General features: G+C 35.5%; 1 protein-coding gene across 4 annotated transcripts in view; it reads right to left on the reverse strand.

The window, feature by feature from the left end:
* CCDC172 (coiled-coil domain containing 172) overlaps positions 1 to 19,904 on the reverse strand; it is a 64,409-nt gene that overhangs the window by 15,389 nt on the left and 29,116 nt on the right. For all 4 annotated transcript variants that reach the window (XM_070595325.1, XM_008514534.2, XM_008514533.2 and 1 more), the window contains 2 exons: positions 8,335 to 8,436; positions 7,879 to 7,981 (listed from right to left, as the gene is read on the reverse strand). In XM_070595325.1, coding sequence (XP_070451426.1) covers positions 7,879 to 7,981; positions 8,335 to 8,436 — 205 coding nt within the window. The remainder of the gene's footprint in view (positions 1 to 7,878; positions 7,982 to 8,334; positions 8,437 to 19,904) is intronic.

A 19,904-nucleotide genomic window follows, 5' to 3' on the forward strand; every position in this document is an offset into this window, starting at 1 on the left:
TCTACCATAAACAACATTTCTAGGAACACCTTTATGCATAAAGCTTCTTCTGAACTTGGAATTATTTTCCTTGCGATAGAGCTCATAAGTGGAATTATTCGGTCAAATAGCATAAACATTTTAAGGTGCTCACAATAATTTTATATACACCTAATTGCATTCCAAATATATGCAAAGTATACTGCCACTGCAATGCATGAATTCTCTCTGTACTGCACTCACGCCAATCTGGACTATGGTCATTTAAGAATATCTTTCAAAATTTGACAGAAAAATAATATTCAGTGGTTTTAATCTGCATTTAATCAATAAGCAATATAACTGAATTATCTTGTTTTATTCATCTTGGTATCCCTGGTAACTTGCACAGTGTATGGCATAAAGTAGGCATTTAATATATGTTTGTTGGATAAACACATGAACGAAAAACTATTGATTTTAGTGTTTTCTTGTTGATTTTTTATCAGCTGATTGTTTGATAAACTGTTATCCCTTGTTTGTCATAATTACTATAAATTTCTCCCAGTTTATCATTCCATGTTGACTTTTTTGACACATGGAATATTAAATCTTCTATGTTAAGTCTATTAATCTTATCCTTTTTGGTTTCCTAATCACGCCAGAGGTTTAATAAGTAGTTGTTTCTACTTTTTGCTAGTTTTTCCATGGTTTGACTTTCTTAATATTATTTGTCTATATTAATTCATAAGAAAATTATTTTAGTGCCATTTAAACACAAAAATACTATTTTTAGAGATACACAGGTCATCCTCTTTCATACACAATTTATTTCTGAAAGTAGGTTTGAAAGCTGAACATATGAAAGCAGAATTTCACCTTTCTAATTATGCCTTTCCTTAGTCCAGGCCACCAGCAGACAGGTGAGAACCTTCACAAGTGTATAAGGCTCACCAGAGAGACCTGTTGAGGAGGAGGTAGGAGAGAGAGGCGTCCTGCCAGCATCTCCGTTACTCCAAATCCTAGGTTGGCTGGATTAGGCAGCTCCCTTACCACATATTTTTTATCATCTTCCACACCGTCACATCAAAAGATGTTGCTTATAAAGGTAAACATATGAAAATTTTAAAAAAACCTGTATTACGATATCAAAGATACTAACGAATTTTGAAAATGATTACTTTAATATTATATATGGCTTGTACAATAAGCAAAATTATTTCAAAGTTTAGGGACATTTACAAATAGGCAAATTTACATCAGAATATAACTTTTAAAATAATCAATTGATTCTATCATCAAAATTTCCCTTTTATTTACTAAGAAGCTTTAATAACTATCGTATGTGCCAAGAATTCACAAAACAAGGGATCTCTATTTAGCTTGAAGGCTACATAATCAATGTTGTAGAGACACTTCTGTTAGTGAATAAATGATGACGTTTCACCAGAAAAGATGAGGAGTCAACAGAAATATTCAATAAAATACATAGCTAAGAATGATCCTGGAATCAAATGAGGATTTTCATATTTTATAAACGTTAGAAAAAGAGAGGGCTGGGGCTGGCTGGTGGCAGAGTGGTTGAGTTTGTGTGCTCTGCTTTGGCAGTCTTGGGTTTGCAGGTTCAAATCCCAAGCACAGACCTGGCAGTGCTCGTCAAGCCATGCTGTGGCAGCATCCCACATAAAAGAAGAGGAAGATTGGCACTGATGTTAGCTCAGCAACAACTTTCCTCAAGCAAAAAGAGGAGGATTGGCAACAGATGTTAGCTCAGGGCCAATCTTCCTCACAAAAAAAAAAAGAGGAGAGGAATGTTATTGGTCACCTATAGATACACAATTATTTGACCAGTATTTTCCAGAAACTTTAGAACTGAGAGCTGGTTATACGTGTCCACTTTGAGTTCATTCTTGTTGATGTCAAAGAGTACTGCAAAGTAAATGTGCATTATTTTCTCAATGTAGCCTAGATAACAATTCCTATTACTTTACTAAATGATGATTATTCTAAGTAATGGTACAGAAATACTCCCACAAGTATTTAAGAATACATTTATAAAGATGTTTCTAATTATAAATATTTAGAAACTCTTACACATCTATCAATGGGAGATAGGTTACATAAATATGGCATCTCCATACACTGGCATTAAAAAGAATGAAGTTGATCAGTACAAACTAACATGGGAACTGTCTATAACATTTTCCTAATTAACAAAACAAATTACAGACCAGTAAGTGTGACCTCAGTTTTTGCTAAACACACACACATGTGCACGCACACATACACACAGAGATAGGTAAATTCTGAAAGGATACGTGCCAAACTTTTAACGATGGTTACATCAAGGGTTTCTGGACTGAGGTGATGAGAGAGGAGACTTTGATGTTTTACATTTTTGTAGTGTTTGAATTTTTTATTCAATCAACAGCCTACTCTTATAATTTAAAAATATCTCTATATATTTGGCAAAGTAAAAAATATACACATGTGTAAATATACACATTTATCTGTGTATCCTTTAGAGAGGCTGGAAGTATTTTAATACCATCATGTGTTTATGCCTTCTTATAAATCTTAAGGACCACCAATGTGACCTCCATGAGGAACTTAACCTGATGACTTTTTCACTGAAGAGGCAACAGCACTGATTTACTACTTCATATAAATACATTTAGAGTCTCTCAGTAGCAGGTGTATATTAACTTTTGTGCATTTTCCATTGCAAATTTGCTCTTTAAAAAACCACACTATCTTCAAATGTTCAGAAGGAAAATCTCATGCTGTTGACTTGGCAGCTTCATTTCTGAGACCAACTTTCTGTTGTATTAAACAAGCACAAACACCGGTTATAAAAAATGTTAAACCATTCTAGAAAGAAGTTTTGTGGGTAAGGAAAATCTCTCAAATGTTTCAAGTTGTCTGGATCTTACTATTTGGAATAAATAAAAAGTCATGATCAAGAACTGTATTTTGGTGACCCTGGTGACCCTGGTGTTGGATAGCAATAAAAATAACAAGCGCTGGGAATTTGAAGGGGCCCAATATATAACACACATCTTTCCTGGCTGACTTCTGCCCAATTGAGAAATAAGGAAGACCAAGATGTACATTTACTACTAATATAGCAGATACTGAGGAATGTGGCTTATATCTGCAAGCAAAGGACTTACAATGAACCCCAGAATTAGACGAACCTAACTTAAACCATTATGCCACAAGCTTTCTCTCATGGAGTCCTACCACTGTAAATCTTAAGGCATGGAGGAGCTAGTGGAACACACTCTCTCTGAGGCAGGCCCACTTCCAAAGAGATAGGGAAAAGGAAGGAGCTGAGCTCCAGTTTACCCTTCCAAATTCACAAATCAGACTGAGTCACTCCTCTTCACCTTAGAATACGAAAGGGAGGTGCTATGGGGAAGGGTAGGAGGGTTAAACCAGTAAAGGTTTTTCCACATGGAAGGAAAAAAATCAAGAGTGGAAAGAATTCCATGGGGCTACCCTGGTGGTTAGAGCACACTATGTCTTTGCAAATAACACTGAAAATACATGAAGAAATTTTATCTTCTTTGTAGTGAAAATAAAATTTTATGTAGACTCAATTACTGGAACAAATATTTATTCAACACTATGTGCTCTTGACTGTGCTAGATGCAGAGACTGATAGAAAAATAAACAAGCAGAGGGAGTTCCTAGTCCAGTGGGATAGACTGATACACATAACTATCATAGAATAGGATTAATGATACAATAGAACTATAACTATTTTCTCTATGAACTCAGAGAAAGGAACAGTAGAGGAAAGCTTTCATAATTTATTACATTCATTTATTTGTCCATTTATTTATTCAACACCTACTATATGCCAAGCTCTGTACCAAAGTATTAGGTTGTGAGTCTACAATAATGAATAAAGTAGACAGGATCCCTCCTCTTATTGAGCACATGGTGGAGAGAGACATTAACAAAATAAAGCATATAAATATGTAATTACAAAATGGCATCTGTGCTATTAGGAAAAATAACAGAGGTTACAAAATTTAGATTACAGGGTAGTGGGGGCTTCTCTGAGGAAACATTTTAACTGAGACCTAAAGCATGGGGTATGTCCCACCAGGCAGGAGACAGGCAGGCAGAGAGGTGAACAGATAGTTTCAGAAGGAAAGGTACAGACGTCTTTAGGCAGAAGAAGGCTTGGAGTGCTTGAGGGAGCAGAACGAGAAGAGTACCATTGAAAATAAGCGGGGATGAGGTCAGAGGCCATATTGTGACAAGTCATGTAGGCCACACTAAGGACTTCAGGTTTCATTATGTTCATTATGAAGCCATTGAGTGATTTTAATAAGGAGGATGACATGATTTAACTTACAACGAGTTGAAAGGTACAAAAGTGGATGAGGGGAGAGCAAAGGAGAGACTGTTACTGTGATCCAGGTGAGAGAGGACTGTGCTAGAACTAGGACATCAGCAATGGAGACAGAGGAGAGGAAGGGTTCAAACTTGGTGAGGGACCAGGGTAGGGTGAGAATGACGAGATTTGTCAACATGTCAAAAATGCCTGCTACATTTTGGATTTGAGCAATACTGTCCCCAAAATGAAATATGAGCTGGGTCTTGACGACTACACTGGAATTTAGCTAAGGGAGAAGAAAGAGAAGAAAGGGAGAAGGATACAAAGGTGTGAAGGCTTGTGGCATATTCACACTTCCACAAATAGTACTCTGATGCACTAGCAGTGTAGGGTGTGTGATAGAAATGCAGGGAGATAATGCACAGGCACACATCACAAAGGCCCTTGAACTTTGTTTCCATTTTTGTTTGTCTAATCAGGGCAGCATCACTTCAGATCTATTCCTATGTTTACATGAGATTGTTGGGAATTTAGGACTGGAGCTGAGAAAAAAGAGTTTAGGGACAAAGATTTGGAGATTGTCTATGGATGATAACTAAAATCATTAGATCAGATGAGAAGCCTACAGAGTACACATTAAGAAGACAATCAACAATTAACCTCTAGGGACCCTCTGCGTTTAAGGGACAGGTAAAATTTAAAATGAGAAAGAAGCGTGAATATGAAATCCACAAAGATAATATGAAATAAAAATGAAATCATGAGGGGCCCACCCAGTGGTGTAATGGTTAACTTTGTACACTCCACTTCGGGAGACTGGGGTTTGCCGGTCTGGATCCCTGGCGTAGACCTGTGCACTGTTTATCAAGCTACATATAAAGTAGAGGAAGATGGGCACAGATGTTAGCTCAGGGCCAATCTTCCTCGATAAAAAGAGGAGGATTGGCGGCGGATGTCAGCTCACTCAGGGTTAATCTTCCTCAAAAAATAAATAAATAAATTATGAGTAATTAAATAATTATAATGCTATCTAATAATTATAGAACATTTACTGTGTGCCAAGCATTGTTCTAAGGGCTTTATACATATTAAATCATTTAATTTTTACTACAATCCTGTGAGGTAGGTGCTATTATTAACCTAGTTTCATAGATGTGGAGACTGAGGCATAGACAAGTTAAACTGCTTGTCCCAGGTCACCAACTGAGTAAATAGCAGAGCTGGGATTCAAAGGGGCTTGTAAATCTTAAACTCTATGCTTATGGCCTCTCAAGACCCTGAGCTTTATCACTTCTCCTCCCTAGACTATATGAAAAACTAGCTCAGTCATAGTTATACAAATCTGGGAAGCTTCTTATGAATTAATCTAACCTCTGGCTTAATTGTTAATCATAGCAATATTCTACAAGTTAGCTGTCTTAACATCTGCTAATTAAGGATCCCACACTCTTCAAAATGGAATCTTTTAAATAAACAGACATCTTGGTTTTTATATATAGGGAAAAATCCCCTAAAGCAGAGACCATTAAACCATTATGAATAATGTAAAGTACTGGTTCTCTACATTGATAGATGACATCGAGACAGAATCCAACACATAACCTAAACATGGCAGATTAACTTAAAAAAACATAATCATCATTAAAGAATTTCAATAATATAGACAGAATAAAATATATATCAAAATTTTCTAATTACTAAAAGTAGAAACAATAAGCTCATACAGGTGAACAAATAATTTTTTTGTAATGACTTTCTTATGGGTTAAAGTTTAATAAAAATAGAAATATAGCTACAATAACCTTAAAATAAAACTGGTTCTCAATTGGGAACTATTTGGCCCACACCCCCTCTGCCCAAGGGACATTTGGCAATGTCTGGAGACATTTTGGTTGGTACAGCTGCGGGGAGTGGTGCTACCGGCATCTAGTGGGTCGAGGTGAGGGATGCTGCTAATCGTCTTACACGGCATAGGACAGCCTCCTCCAAGAAGAATAACCTCACCCCAAATGTCAATAGTGCCAAGTTTGAGAATCCCTGCTACAAAAATAGCATCCAAACCAGTAGCAGTTCAACCCAAAAAAATAAGAAAAGGGCAACCATTACAGAATTCAGTATACATTTGAACACACAGATGAAAAGTGACTATTCTATTCCAAAATTAAAGCATAAAAACAACTTAATTTTGGCTTTCATGAAAAGTTGAATAAATGTCATATCATTTCTTGCCATCATTAGCTTCTTGTTATTGCACTAATTATGAGTCTGAAGCCCTCTTTCCTAAAATCTTTACACTTCATACCTTGACTCTGCTCTTCACATTTGAAATAAGCTTTATGAAACATACCAGAAGGAAAACTAAGTTACAGATATCAAACAATTTAAAGTGGGAATTGATAAATATTGGTATTTCATTTAAAAACTGCTAAAATGCAAAGACTGGACTAGGTATCCGGACTGATGTTTCTTTCTATGCAAATTTCCTCTGTCACCATTTGTGAAGGAAAAAGCACTCTCTAACAGACTTTGTGTGTTTAATTTTAACCCAGGGCAAATTTTTATAACTGAGTGATAAACCCACAAACTGGAGTTCATGTTGAAATCTCTTACACTACTAACTATAATGATACCAGTGGGCATTACCACTTTTAAAAGTGTTAAAAAAATCAATGAGCAGATTGTCATTACAGAAACTCATTCTGCATCACACATATCACCCAAGAGATTGATATTTCATGCTTATAAAACTTAACATAAAATTAAATTGCAAATATTTTCTCACAATCTACTAAAATTATGGTCTAAGGCAATACATTGCTAATATGAAGCATTTGTTCAGCTCTAGTGGACATATTTCCTATATGATTTATATGAAAGAAGGCTTCATTTGCTTCTTCATGGATTCAGTAACGAAGTTTCTTTTCTTATATTAAGCCTAAAAAGTATAGGAACTTCTTTAAAATTAAGCCAGCAACTACAACACTGAATTAACAATAAATAATAGTCAAATTAATGAACTGGGGGGGGTTCTCCTTGTGTATATGACTATGTTATTTCAAACATCAGTTATTCTTTCATTATCCAAGTACATAAAAAGCATCTAAATATTCCATACAAAAATACACTTTCATTCTTTAGGCACAAAACCAGAGTAACACATTTCAAGTAGAATAGTAGACTGTGATTTCTTTCTCCCCAAATCTGGATAGATAAAAAATAATTTCAATTATTTTTTTAAAAAGTTAGGAATAACAAACAGAAAGGAGAGTTGTGGAACCGATACTCTGTCTTAGTCTATTAGGATATGAAGAACAGAGTCCACCAGGTATAAGGAAAGATAAAACTGATTTCAGTATCATCAACCTGATGCACGGTGAAACTTAACGTGTAGAACTTCCTAGCCAGTGAAGTGTTTGCTTATTAGCAAGTTTCAGAACACACATAGAAGGAAATAATGTCTTCATCTGGAACTTAAAAAAAAAACTATGCATTTAGTTTTATGCTGAAATCTACTTGACAACTTGAAAAATTACCAGATTTTATACCAAAATATAATAGGCCATTCTTACCTTAAGCATTCAGCATCATTTTGAGGCTTTTCATTGATTTTTACTTTTTCTGCCTCCAGGTACTTGGTAGTACAAATGGCTTCATTCCTTTTATCTTCAAAAACTAAACAGTTAAGAAAATTCTTAGTCTTTTAAAAATTAAACATAAAGTCTATCTTAATTCATAAGAACAATACTCTAATGTTTGGTGCTTCACGTAAAACCTATGTACTAATGATTTTTATTTTTCTACTTTACTATAGCAATTAAAGGCACAAAAAAGATCTTAAAAAAATTTCTGACATTAGAAACACCAGATCTAGCACTGATCCATTCAGTGTTTTACCTCCTCCTTTTTTATACCAATAGTAGTACTATATCCCAATAGGTTAATATATTTTTAAAGAATAATATGACCCTGCCATGTGTATGTAACTATACTCACTGATAAAATTAACTAACTCCTAAAGGTAATACCTTTAAGTTTTCTCTGCAGAGTAAATAATTCTTGTATTAATTCACTCTTTTGTTTTTGAAGTTCATTTAACTGGCCACGATCATGTCCCATTGACTTCAGTTCTAGGAACAAATAGATAAACAAAAACCAAATTTTAACTATTTATGCTTTGCATTAAGTATGTCAGCAATTATTAACTTTTTCTCATGTAGTAAAAGTTTGAGCAACATATGGTGAATTTTGAGCCCCAACTGGCTTCTCTTGGCCACCTAGACACTAATAAACTGACTAGAATTCGTTAAGCAATAACTGGATACTAAAGAATAAGCTAGTTGATGGTTAGGCTACCAAAAGAGAATTCAAAATAATGTATTATCACTAAGTAAAACAAACTTCCCAAGACATAATAAGAAAACTCTATCCTTCATAACTAAAACATATTTGAAATGACACTGCATAGTACTCACTACAGTATATGGTTACAAGCTTCCACAATATTGCTAATATTGTTTTCTCTACCTAGAATTCCTTTCCTCCTTTTATCCCCACAAAAACTCCAATTCATCCTTTAAGATTCATTTCCTAATTTCTCAAATATTCTTTCTCTGCTGTACCTTCTGGGACTCCATTACACATTTTTATGGACTAAGTGTTTGTGTCCCCTCCAAATTCATATGTAGAAACCTAATCTCCAACGTGATGGTAATTGGAGGTGGGGCATGTATCAGTACATGATAGACATTTGAGTTATTTCCACTTTTTGGTTAACCTAAATAATGCTGCTTTGAACACTGATGTAGCTTCTTGTATGGACATATGTTTTCAATTCTCTTGAAATACCTTGGAATGGAATTGACAGATCCTAAACTCTAGTTTAACATCTAGTTTAACATCTAGTTAACATCTAGTTAAACTCTAGTTTAACATTTTGAGAAATGCCCAAACCGTTTTCCAAAGCAGTTGCATCATTTTATGTTCCTATCAGCAATGTATGAGGTTTGCAATTTCTCCACAGCCTCTCCAACACTTTTTTGTTTTTTGAGGAAGATTAGCCCTGAGCTAACATCTGCTGCTGATCCTCCTCTTTTTGCTGAGGAAGACTGGCCCTGAGCAAACATCCGTGCCCATCTTCCTCCACTTTATATGTGGGATGCCTACCACAGCATGGCGTGCCAAGCGGTGCCATGTCCGCACCCGGGATCTGAACCAGCAAACCCCAGGCTGCCGAAGCAGAATGTACGAATTTAATTGCTGCGCCACAAGGCCAGCCCAGAAGCACAAGAGTTTTTAATTTTGAAGTCCAATTTATCTGTTCTTTGGTTGCTTGCGTACATCTAAAAAAACATTCCTTAATCCAAGGTCATGAAGATCTACATCTGTGCTTTTTTCTAAGAGTTTTTATTTTTAGCTTTTAAATTTAGGTTTTTGACCCATTTTGAGTTAATTTTTGTGTATAATGTGAGGTAGATATCCACATTCATTTTTTTGAGTGTGTATATCCAGTTATCTAGCACCATTATTTAAAAGACTATTCTTTTCCCATTAACCTGTCTTAGCATCCTCGTCAAAAATCAATTGACCATACATGTATGAGTTTATTTCTGGACTCTCAATTATATTCCTTTGATCTATATGCCCATACTCATGCCAGTACCACACTGTTGTGATTACTGCAGCTTTGTAGTAAGTTTGAAATCATAACATGTGAGTTCTCCCACTCTGTTCTTTTTCAAGATTGTTTTGGCTATTCTTGGTCTTTCCCATTTCCAAATGGATTTTAGGGTTAGTTTGTCAATTTTTACAAAACGCCAGCTGGGATTGTGATAGAGGTTGCATTGAATCTGTAGGTCACTTTTAGGAGTACTGCCACCATAACAATATTAAATCTTCTAATTCATCAACTTAGGATGTCTTTCCATTTACTTAAATCTACTTTAATTTTCTTCACCAACGTTTTTTCTAGTTTTAGTGTACAAGTCTGGCACTTTTGTAAAATATATTCCTAAGTATTTTATTATTTTTGATGCTATTGTAAATTGAACTGTTTTCTTAATTTCATTTACAAATTATTCATTGTTAGTATATAGAAATGTAATTGATTTTTGTATATTGATCTTATACCCTGCAACCTTGCTAAACTTATCAGCTCAAAAGGTTTTCCTGTGGATTCCAGAGGATTGTCTATGCACAAGATTATGTTATCTTCAAATAGAGATAGTTTTACTTCTTCCTTTCCAATCTGGATGCTTTTATTTCATTTTCTTGCCTGATTGTCCTGGCTGAAATCTCTAGTACACTGCTGAATAGAACTGGCGAGAGTCAATATCTCTGTCTTCTTCCTGATCTGAGGTGGGAAACTTTCATTCTTTCATCAGTAAGAATGACATTAGTTATGGGTTTACCCTAGATGCCCTTTATCAGTTTGAGGATAGTGCCTTCCATGCCTAGTTTATTGAATGTTTTTTATCATGAAAGTGTGTTAGATCTTGCCAAATGCTTTTTCTGTCTTTGCTTATTTTGTATATATTCCATTTATCTCTTTATTAAATTCATGTCCTTGAATATATTTATAATATTTATAAGAGCAATTTTAAAGTCTTCTCTGCTAATTGCATCATCTCTGTCATTTCTGGGTATGTTTTTATTAATATAATTTCCTCCTTGCTTGAGTTACAATTTGCTGGTTCTTCACATGTCTAGTGATTTTTGATTGGATACTAGGCATTGTGCTATTTTGTTGAAAGTTTGAGATTTGCTATGTTCCCCTGAAGCATGTTGATGCTTATTATTTAGCAGGCAGTTAAGAAACTTGTGAATCAGCTTCAGGCCTGGTTTTTAAGATTTCTCCCCACTAGGGGAACATTTTCCTTATGCTAACATCTATGCCAATCTTCCTCCTCCCCCCGACCAAGTCCCAATAGATGTTGTGTACAGTTCTAAGTTCTTCTAGTTCTTTCATGTGAGCTGCCTGTCACAGCATGTTTACTGACAGATGAGTGGTGTGGTTCTGCACCCGGGAACCAAACCTGGGCCACTGAAGTGGAGCATTCTGAACTTTAACCACTAAGCCATCAGGGCTGGTTCAATTAAGATTTTTTTTAGTAGTGGGTTTAGAATAGCCTTAAATCTAAGGCTAATTTAATCCCACTATTAAGGCAGGACTCTTCTATTTAATGAGATTTTCCTATCCTGACAGGATGAAACATGAATGTCCCTTAGTCGTGTGTGAGCTCTTAGAATTGTTGACTTTACCACTCCCCAGCAGTTTTTCTTTACTTGGCCTAGTGGAGTTTTCCCTATATATGCACAGAATAATACACAGCCAAAGACTCAAAGCAACCTCTATTTAGATTTCTGGAGATTCTTCTTGGTGTAGTTTTTTTCCTCTCAAGTACATAGACCTGAAAATTCCAGCTAACTCAGCCTCCCTGAACTCCAGTCTTTGTATCCTCAACTCAATCAGACCACTTTGCTTTGCTTAAGTTCCCTCTCCCAGTGCTGCTGTCCAAAACCTGCATCCAGGTAGAAAGCTGGGGCAATCACAGAGCTTACCTCATTTGTTTCCCTTCTCTCAGGGATCACAGTCTTACACTGTCTCTTGTCCTTAATATCTACAAATAGTTTTTCACATTTTTTCTCCAGTTTTCAGTTGTTTGTGTCGGGGGAAAGTTCCATAAAATTGCTCCTTCATCATCATAAGTGGAAGTTCTCCACATAATATTTAAATTATCCTTTTACTTATCTATCTTCCACATTAGACCATAAACTCCTCAAAAACAGGAACTAAGCCTCATTCATCTTTAAACCCCAATTCTTGCACAGTGCCTGGCACAGTATATACAGGACACACAGCACATTCTCAAGAAAGCATATTGAACTGAACTAAAATAAGTCATAAAATTGACTTTAAAGTTTTTTATGATCCACAATGCTTTTGCCCACAAATGTAGAGGATAAAAAACAGACAATTTTATGAAAAGAAAATTAATATACTCACATTTGTGCTTCTGCTCCTTTAATAAACAAAAATTTAAAACACAAACATAACTACATGCTAATAATAAATAGAGGTATTGCAGGATATCATAACATAATCTTTAAAAGATAAAAAATGATGCAATATTTTATTCATTATTAGTTGACTTATTAGACAATCTATGATAAAACATTTTTGTAAAACTTAGGCAAGAATGATGGAGAAATTTTGGATTTCAACATTTCTAAGGGAAAGAACATATTATTTTTCTTAGTCCTTTCTAGGCTAAATTGAAAAGGCATAATCCCAAGATTGATTCTTCCAAGAAAAAATAAAACAAATTTCTTTTTTTAAATTTTTTTTTCAGATATACATCATATTTCGAATTCTGTATACATTACATCATGTTCACACTGAACACTAATTATAGTGCATTCCCTCACATGTGACCCTAATCGCCCCTTTTGCCCTTCCCCCTGCTCCCTTCCCCAATGGTAACCACCAGTCCAATCTCCAATGCTATGTGTTTCTGTTTTTTTATAGTCGTTTTTATCTTCTACTTATGAGTGAGATCATATGGTATTTGACTTTCTCCCTCTGACTTATTTCACTCAGCATAATACCCTCAAGGTCCATCCATGTTGTCACAAATGGCCGGATTTTGTCATTTCTTATGGCTGAGTAGTAGTCCATCGTGTATATATACCACATCTTCTTTATCCATTCGTCCCTTGATGGGCACCTAGGTTGCTTCCAAGTCTTGGCTATTGTGTATAATGCCACAATGAACATAGGGGTGCAAGTATCTCTATGCCTTTGTGTTTTCAAGTTCTTTGGATAAATACCCAGCAGTGGGATAGCTGGATCATATGGTAGATCTAGCCTTAATTTTCTGTGGATACTCCAAACTGCTTTCCATAGTGGCTGCACCAGTTTGCACTGCCACCAGCAGTGAACAAGGGTTCCCTTCTCTCCACACTCTCTCCAACATTTATTGTTTCCTGTCTTGTTAATTATAGCCATGCTGACCAGAGCGAGGTGATACCTCATTGTAGTTTTGATTTGCATTTCCCTGATAGCTAATGATGTTGAGCATCTTTTCATATGCCTGTTGGCCATCTGTATATCTTGCTTGGAGAAATCTCTGTTCAGATCTTTTGCCCATTTTCTAATTGGATCGTTGGGTTGTTTTTTGTTGAGCTGTATGAATTCTTTGTATATTTTGGATATTAACCCCTTATCTGATATGTGGTTTGCAAATATCTACTCCCAATTGTTAGGTTGTCTTTTCGTTTTGTTGATGGTTTCCTTTGCTGTTCAGAAACTTTTTAGTTTGATGTAGTCCCATTTGTTCATTTTTTCTTTGTTTCCCTTGCCCGGTCAGACATGGGACTTGAAAACATGCTGCTCAGACTAATATCATAGCGCACACTGCCTATGTTTTCTTCTAGAAGTCTCATGGTTTCGGGTCTTACATTCAAGTCTTTAATCCACTTTGAGTTAATTTTTGTGCATGGTGTAAGGGAATGGTCTACTTTCATTCTTTTGCATGTGACTGTCCAGTTTTCCCAACACCATTTATTGAAGAGACTCTCCTTTCTCCATCGTATGCTCTTGGCTCCCTTGTTGAATATTAGCTGTCCATAAATGTGTGGGTTTATTTCTGGGCTCTCAATTTTGTTCCATTGATCTGTGTGTCTGTTTTTGTGCCAGTACCATGCTGCTTTGGTTACTATGGCTTTGTAGTATAATTTGAAATTGGGGAGTGTGATACCTCCAGCATTGTTCTTTTTTCTCAGGAATCCTTTGGCCATTCGGGGTCTTTTATTGTTCTATATAAATTTTAGGATTCTTTGTTCTATTTCTGTAAAAAATGTTGTTGGAACTTTGATAGGGATTGCGTTGAATCTATAGATTGTTTTAGGAAGCATGGACATTTTACCAATGTTAATTCTTCCAATCCAAGAGCACGGAATATCTTTCCATTTCTTTGTGTCTTCTTCGATTTCTTTCAACAATGTCTTACAGTTTTCAGTGTACAGATCTTTCACCTCTTTTGTTAAGTTTATTCCTAGGTATTTTATTCTTTTTGTTGCAATTGTAAATGGGATTGTATTCTTAATTTCTCTTTCTGCTACTTCGTTGTTAGTGTATAGAAACACAACCAACTTTTGTACATTGATTTTGTATCCCCCAACTTGACTGTATTCCTTTATTATTTCTAAAAGTTTTTTAGTGGACTCTTTAGGGTTTTCTAGATATAAAATCATGTCATCTGCAAAGAGTGATAGTTTCACTTCTTTTCCAATGTGGATCCCTTTTCTTTCTTTTTCTTGCCTGATTGCTCTGGCTAGGACTTCCAATACTATGTTAAATAAGAGTGGTGACAGTGGGCATCCTTGTCTTGTTCCTGTTCTTAGAGGGATAGCTTTCAGTTTTTCTCCATTGAGAATGATATTTGCTGTGGGTTTGTCATATATGGCCTTTATCACGTTGAGGTATTTTCCTTCTATATCCATTTTATTTAGAGTTTTTATCATAAATGGATGCTGTATCTTGTCAAATGTAAAACACATTTCTTATGAAGCTTACATAACAGAAAAAAAAAAAATCTCTGTTTGTGGTAATAACTTTTCCCCCACTTCTCTATTGCCTTATATTAATTTTGTTATTACTTTTATTTTACAGCTTTACTGAGGTATAATTGACACGGGGAGAACTTTTTACTTCTTCCACTGCCTAAACCCCACAAAGTTATAATCAATAGCTAGGTTTTATGGCTATGAATATTAAACAAAATTAAGATAATAAAAATTCATTCCCAACTTTTGACATGTGAGTTGTCTTTCTCATATGACTGTACATTGCTTATCATTAAGGGATATTAGCAAGCAAAGAATGTATTGTGCTTCTTATGTAACATCCAAGAAAAACTGATTCACCAACTTGGAGAAATGAGTAAGGGGGACATTTTGAGAAAAATGTTACGACAATCATTATAGTCATTACTTTGAAGCTAAGTGATGACCCTTTTATCTATGAATAACCAGATGTTTAAAATGAATAAATATTTAGCAATTCCACAAATATATACTGAATACCAATTACTCCAAACTTCTAGTTGCTCAGGCCAAAAACCTTGGAATCAACTTGAACACCTCTCTTTCTCTCACACCCACATCTACACAATTATGAAATCCCACTTTTTTATCTTCAAAACATATCCAGAATCTGAACACCTCTCATCAATTTGCTTGTTACATCCCTGATCCAAGCCATCATCATCTCTGGTCTCGATTACAGCAACAGACTTCTAGGCTTTCGTTTCTGCTTTTACCTCTATTAAGTGTGTTCGCAATAGCAGCCAGAGCGATCCTGTTAAAATATGTGAGACCCTTCACTCCTTTGGTTAAAACCTTTCAATGGCTTCTGATCTCACCAGAGTAAAAGCCAAAGTCTTTTGAATGGCCAATAAGGTTTTAAATGATCTGAATTCTTGTCAGCTCTGTGACCTCAAGACCTCTCCTTCTACTCTAGTGACATTAGGCTCTTCGCTTTTCCTCAAAATCAGATTAGGCACAATCTCCCTTCGGGGGTCTTTGTATTAGCTATCTCTTCTGTCAGAAATGCTCTTACCCTAGATATTGATGTGGCTCATTCGCTTACCTCTTTCAGTTCTTTATTCAAACCTCACCTTTTCAGTGAGGCCTTCCCAGGACATCCATCTAAAACTGTAACACATACATACACACACACACACACACACACACACACACACAGGGGTATGCCAACCCTGCCCTGAATCTTTCTATCCTCTTCCTTCTCTTTTTTTCTCCTCAGCCCTTATCACTATTTAACATATTTCTAATTAATTCATTCATTATAGTTAATTTTTATCAGTCTCCCCTACTGGAATGTAGGCTCCATGTGGGCAGGGATATTTTTTTTCCTTTTTTGCTTGCTGCAGTATCACCAATGCCTAGCACAGTGCCTGATACACAAAATGCACAAAAAATTACTACTGAATGAACGCACTAAGCAGATTTTAGAAATACATTGATGAACAAAATGGTCATAGTTCCTGTCTTTCAGGAGGTTTACACATTAGTGGGGTAGATATATATGAACCAAACAATAAAAGAAGTAATTACAATACTTTCAAGAAAAAGTATAGAGAACGACAAGAGAACCAGAGGAACTGACCTAATATGGGATGAAGGGGTACACATCAGAGAAGGATTACCTGAGGAAGTAATATTTGAGCTGAGATCAGAAGAATGATTGAGTTAAGCAGATAAAGGATAAGAAAAGTATTCAAGTAGAGCATATTCAAAGGTCCTGAGGCAGGAGGAAGCATGACACAATCTAAGGAACAAAAGAGGCAAGTTGGCTTTAGCACAAAGAGCAAGGCCCACTGGGAAGGCTGGAAGGTGGGCAAACATTAGGTTGTTCAGGGATGGCAAAACAAAGTATGGAACTTGGTTTCCTCTGTTTATCATGACATTTTTAAACAGAACATAACTAAATTATGAAGTTTATTGTAATAATCTAGTACTAATAATTTCTTTTAAAAATATGAGTGTTAAGATTTTGGCAACGTCAAGGAATGAGAACAGAATCCAACTCCAGTGTTAAAAATTAATAAATCAAAGAAGATGTGTGGCAGTGGACAAAACACTCCTGAGTAGTAGAAAATAACTAAACAGCAATGGAAAGTTGTGTGTGAAGATTATTCAAAACCTAATGAAACTGGCTGACTAACCACATTATGGGCTAAAAGCTCAATGGGAACGGTCAGAGAGGGAAGCCAAGGCGAGAGAAATCAAGAGTCAGGAAATAAGAGATGTTGTGGTACAAATGAGAAGAAAGAATGGAAGAGCCATCACTGACAGGAAAGAAGACAGACAGAAACTAAAACTCCTCTGGGAAGAATATGGCTCCTAATGTATGTTTAAAATTTGAACAACTGCTTTCTTCACCACCACCACCAGGGAGAAAAATTCACCAGAAACAGTTTCACAGGTAAATTCTTTTGAACCTTGAAGGAACAGATAATTCCAGTATTTACATTTTCCCAGCTGGAGAAAGAAAATAGCTTTTACAATTTTTCTGTTGTCAACACACACGCAAAAAAGATATCTCACTTATAAATATTGATGCAAAAATCCTAAAGAAAATATTTTTCAAACAGAATTCAGTAGTACATTAGAAGACTAAGATACCCCAGCTAAGTAAGGTTAATAATAGGATATTTATTCATAAAGTTCACTAAGTTAATAGACTAAAGTGGGAAAAGCATATATGATCATCTCAAAAGGGGGAGGGTAGGGGAGGAGGGAAGGAGGGTAGGAGGGTAGGAAGGAAGAGTTGAGAGAGGGAGAAAGAGTAGAAAGAAAGCTTCAATCTGGCATCATGATTAATAGTAAAACTCTAGAAGTACTTCCACGAAAATTAGTAATAAAGAAGGGTATCCAATATAACTACTAAAGACAATACTTGTGTCCTCCCAAGATTCCTATGATGAAATCTTCACCCCCCAGAGTGATGGTATTAGGAGGTGGGGCCTTTGGTAGGTGATTAGGTGCCCTTATAAAAAAGACGCTGAGGAGCTACCTCACCCCCTCCACTATGTGAGAACACAGCAAGGCGGCGGCAGTCTATGAAACAGGAGGCAGGTCCTCACCAGACGTGGAATCTGCCGGCACCTTGATCTTGGACTTCCTAGGCTCCAGAACCGTGAGTAATAAATTCCTGTTGTTTATAAGCCACCCAGTCTGTGGTATTCTGTTATTCAGCGTGGAAAGACTAACACAGTCACTAATATTTAACAGCCTTCTCTAAGTATCAGCCAGTGAAATTAACTTTAAAAATGTAATAAATATTGGTAAACAAAGACAAAACTATCATTAGTTGAATATGACACAATTACACATAGAAAACCCAGTGAAATCAGGTACAGACAATAAGAGAATTCAGTCTGGTGGCTTATTAGAAAATCAGAATATGAAAAAAAAGTATTTTACTTACAAATAACCAAAAACCAGCAAGAAAATGTAAGAGGGAAAAATCCCATTTACAGTAATTAGTAATACTTAGAGAAATATTAACAAGAAAAAGGCAAAGACTTAATTGAAATATATATCTTGCTTTTGGATAGGAAGACAAGATTGTGAAGTTATCAATTCTCTCTAAATTGATTAATAAAATTAATGCAATTCTAATTAAAATACAAGATTTTTTGAATTTGATAAAATGAGACAATTTTATCTAGGAAAATACACAGGACAATCAATCATGAAGAGTAGGGAGACAGGATTGCTCTGCTAGACATTAAATCATACTATGAAACTAGAATAGTTAAAAAACAAAGTCGACAGAGAGCATAGAGTACAGAAACACACAGACACACATATATAACATGAATTTAAGATATGATAAATGTAACTTGGTTGGAAAAGGTGAATTATGTAATAGTGTTAAATAACTGACCAGTTATTTGAAAAAAAATTAAGTTGAATCCCTAACCTCTTACACTAAAATAAACTACAGATGGATATAAAATATAAATGGGAAAAATGAAACAGAAAATTACCGTAGGTGAATTTAGGTAAACATAGGTGAATTTTTTTATTAATGTTACAAAGAGAAAACCTTTCTAAGCCGGAGATAAAAAACCAGAAGCCATAAAGGAAAAGAGTGACTAAGATGACTGCAAAAATTTAAAATTTCTATATGGCATTCAGACACACACACATACACACACACACACTATATCAAAAAGTAAACAATAAGCTATGAAATAAGATTTATAACATGACAGAGCTAACTTCCTTAATTTATAAGAAGCTAATATAAATCAATAAGAACAAAAAATAGAAAGATAAAGAACATGAACAGACTATTCACAGAAAGAGAAATATAAGTGGTGAGTAAATTGGGAGAAACACATTCAATGTCATGTGAAATCAAAAACGTTAATTAAACGAACAATGAAAATATCTTTACTACTTGTCAGATTGGCAAAAATTACAGTTATTCATAATGCCCAAATTGGTAATGGGATGGGTAATAACGTAGGAAAATAATTAAACAAGGAAAGTAATATAGGAAAATATTCTGTCCCCTAGGTGATCCCAACTTCACACAGTAACGTGCCCTACCTACCTTTCTTGAAGCTCTTTCTCAGACTCAGCTGGGTTTTCCCTCTTCTTGCCTTGAAAATCCTGGTGCTTCTCAAGGTTCTATTATTTTCTTTCAATAGATTCTCCCTGGGTGACTCTCAAAATTTAATAGCTCCAGTCCAAACCTCTCTTTGAGCTCTTAACTTAAATACCCAACGATCTGACATCTACACTCAAATCTTTCTCTGCTAATCCCTACTACCCTTCAGACCTCAGTCTGAAAGTCACTCGCTCAGAGAGATCTTCCTTAACGACCTAGTCCAGGTCAGACCCCCTCTATGTTCTCACATCATTTTGTACTTCTCCTCTTGAAGCAGTCATCAATTTATAATGATCTCATTCATACTGTTGGAGATAAGCATTAAAGAAAACAAAGTCTCTGCCATTATGGAAATTAAAGTTTCACATGGAAATGTTGTGAAATCTCTAGAGA

Source organism: Equus przewalskii, chromosome 1 (assembly GCF_037783145.1).
Source record: "Equus przewalskii isolate Varuska chromosome 1, EquPr2, whole genome shotgun sequence".
Lineage (NCBI taxonomy): Eukaryota > Metazoa > Chordata > Mammalia > Perissodactyla > Equidae > Equus > Equus przewalskii.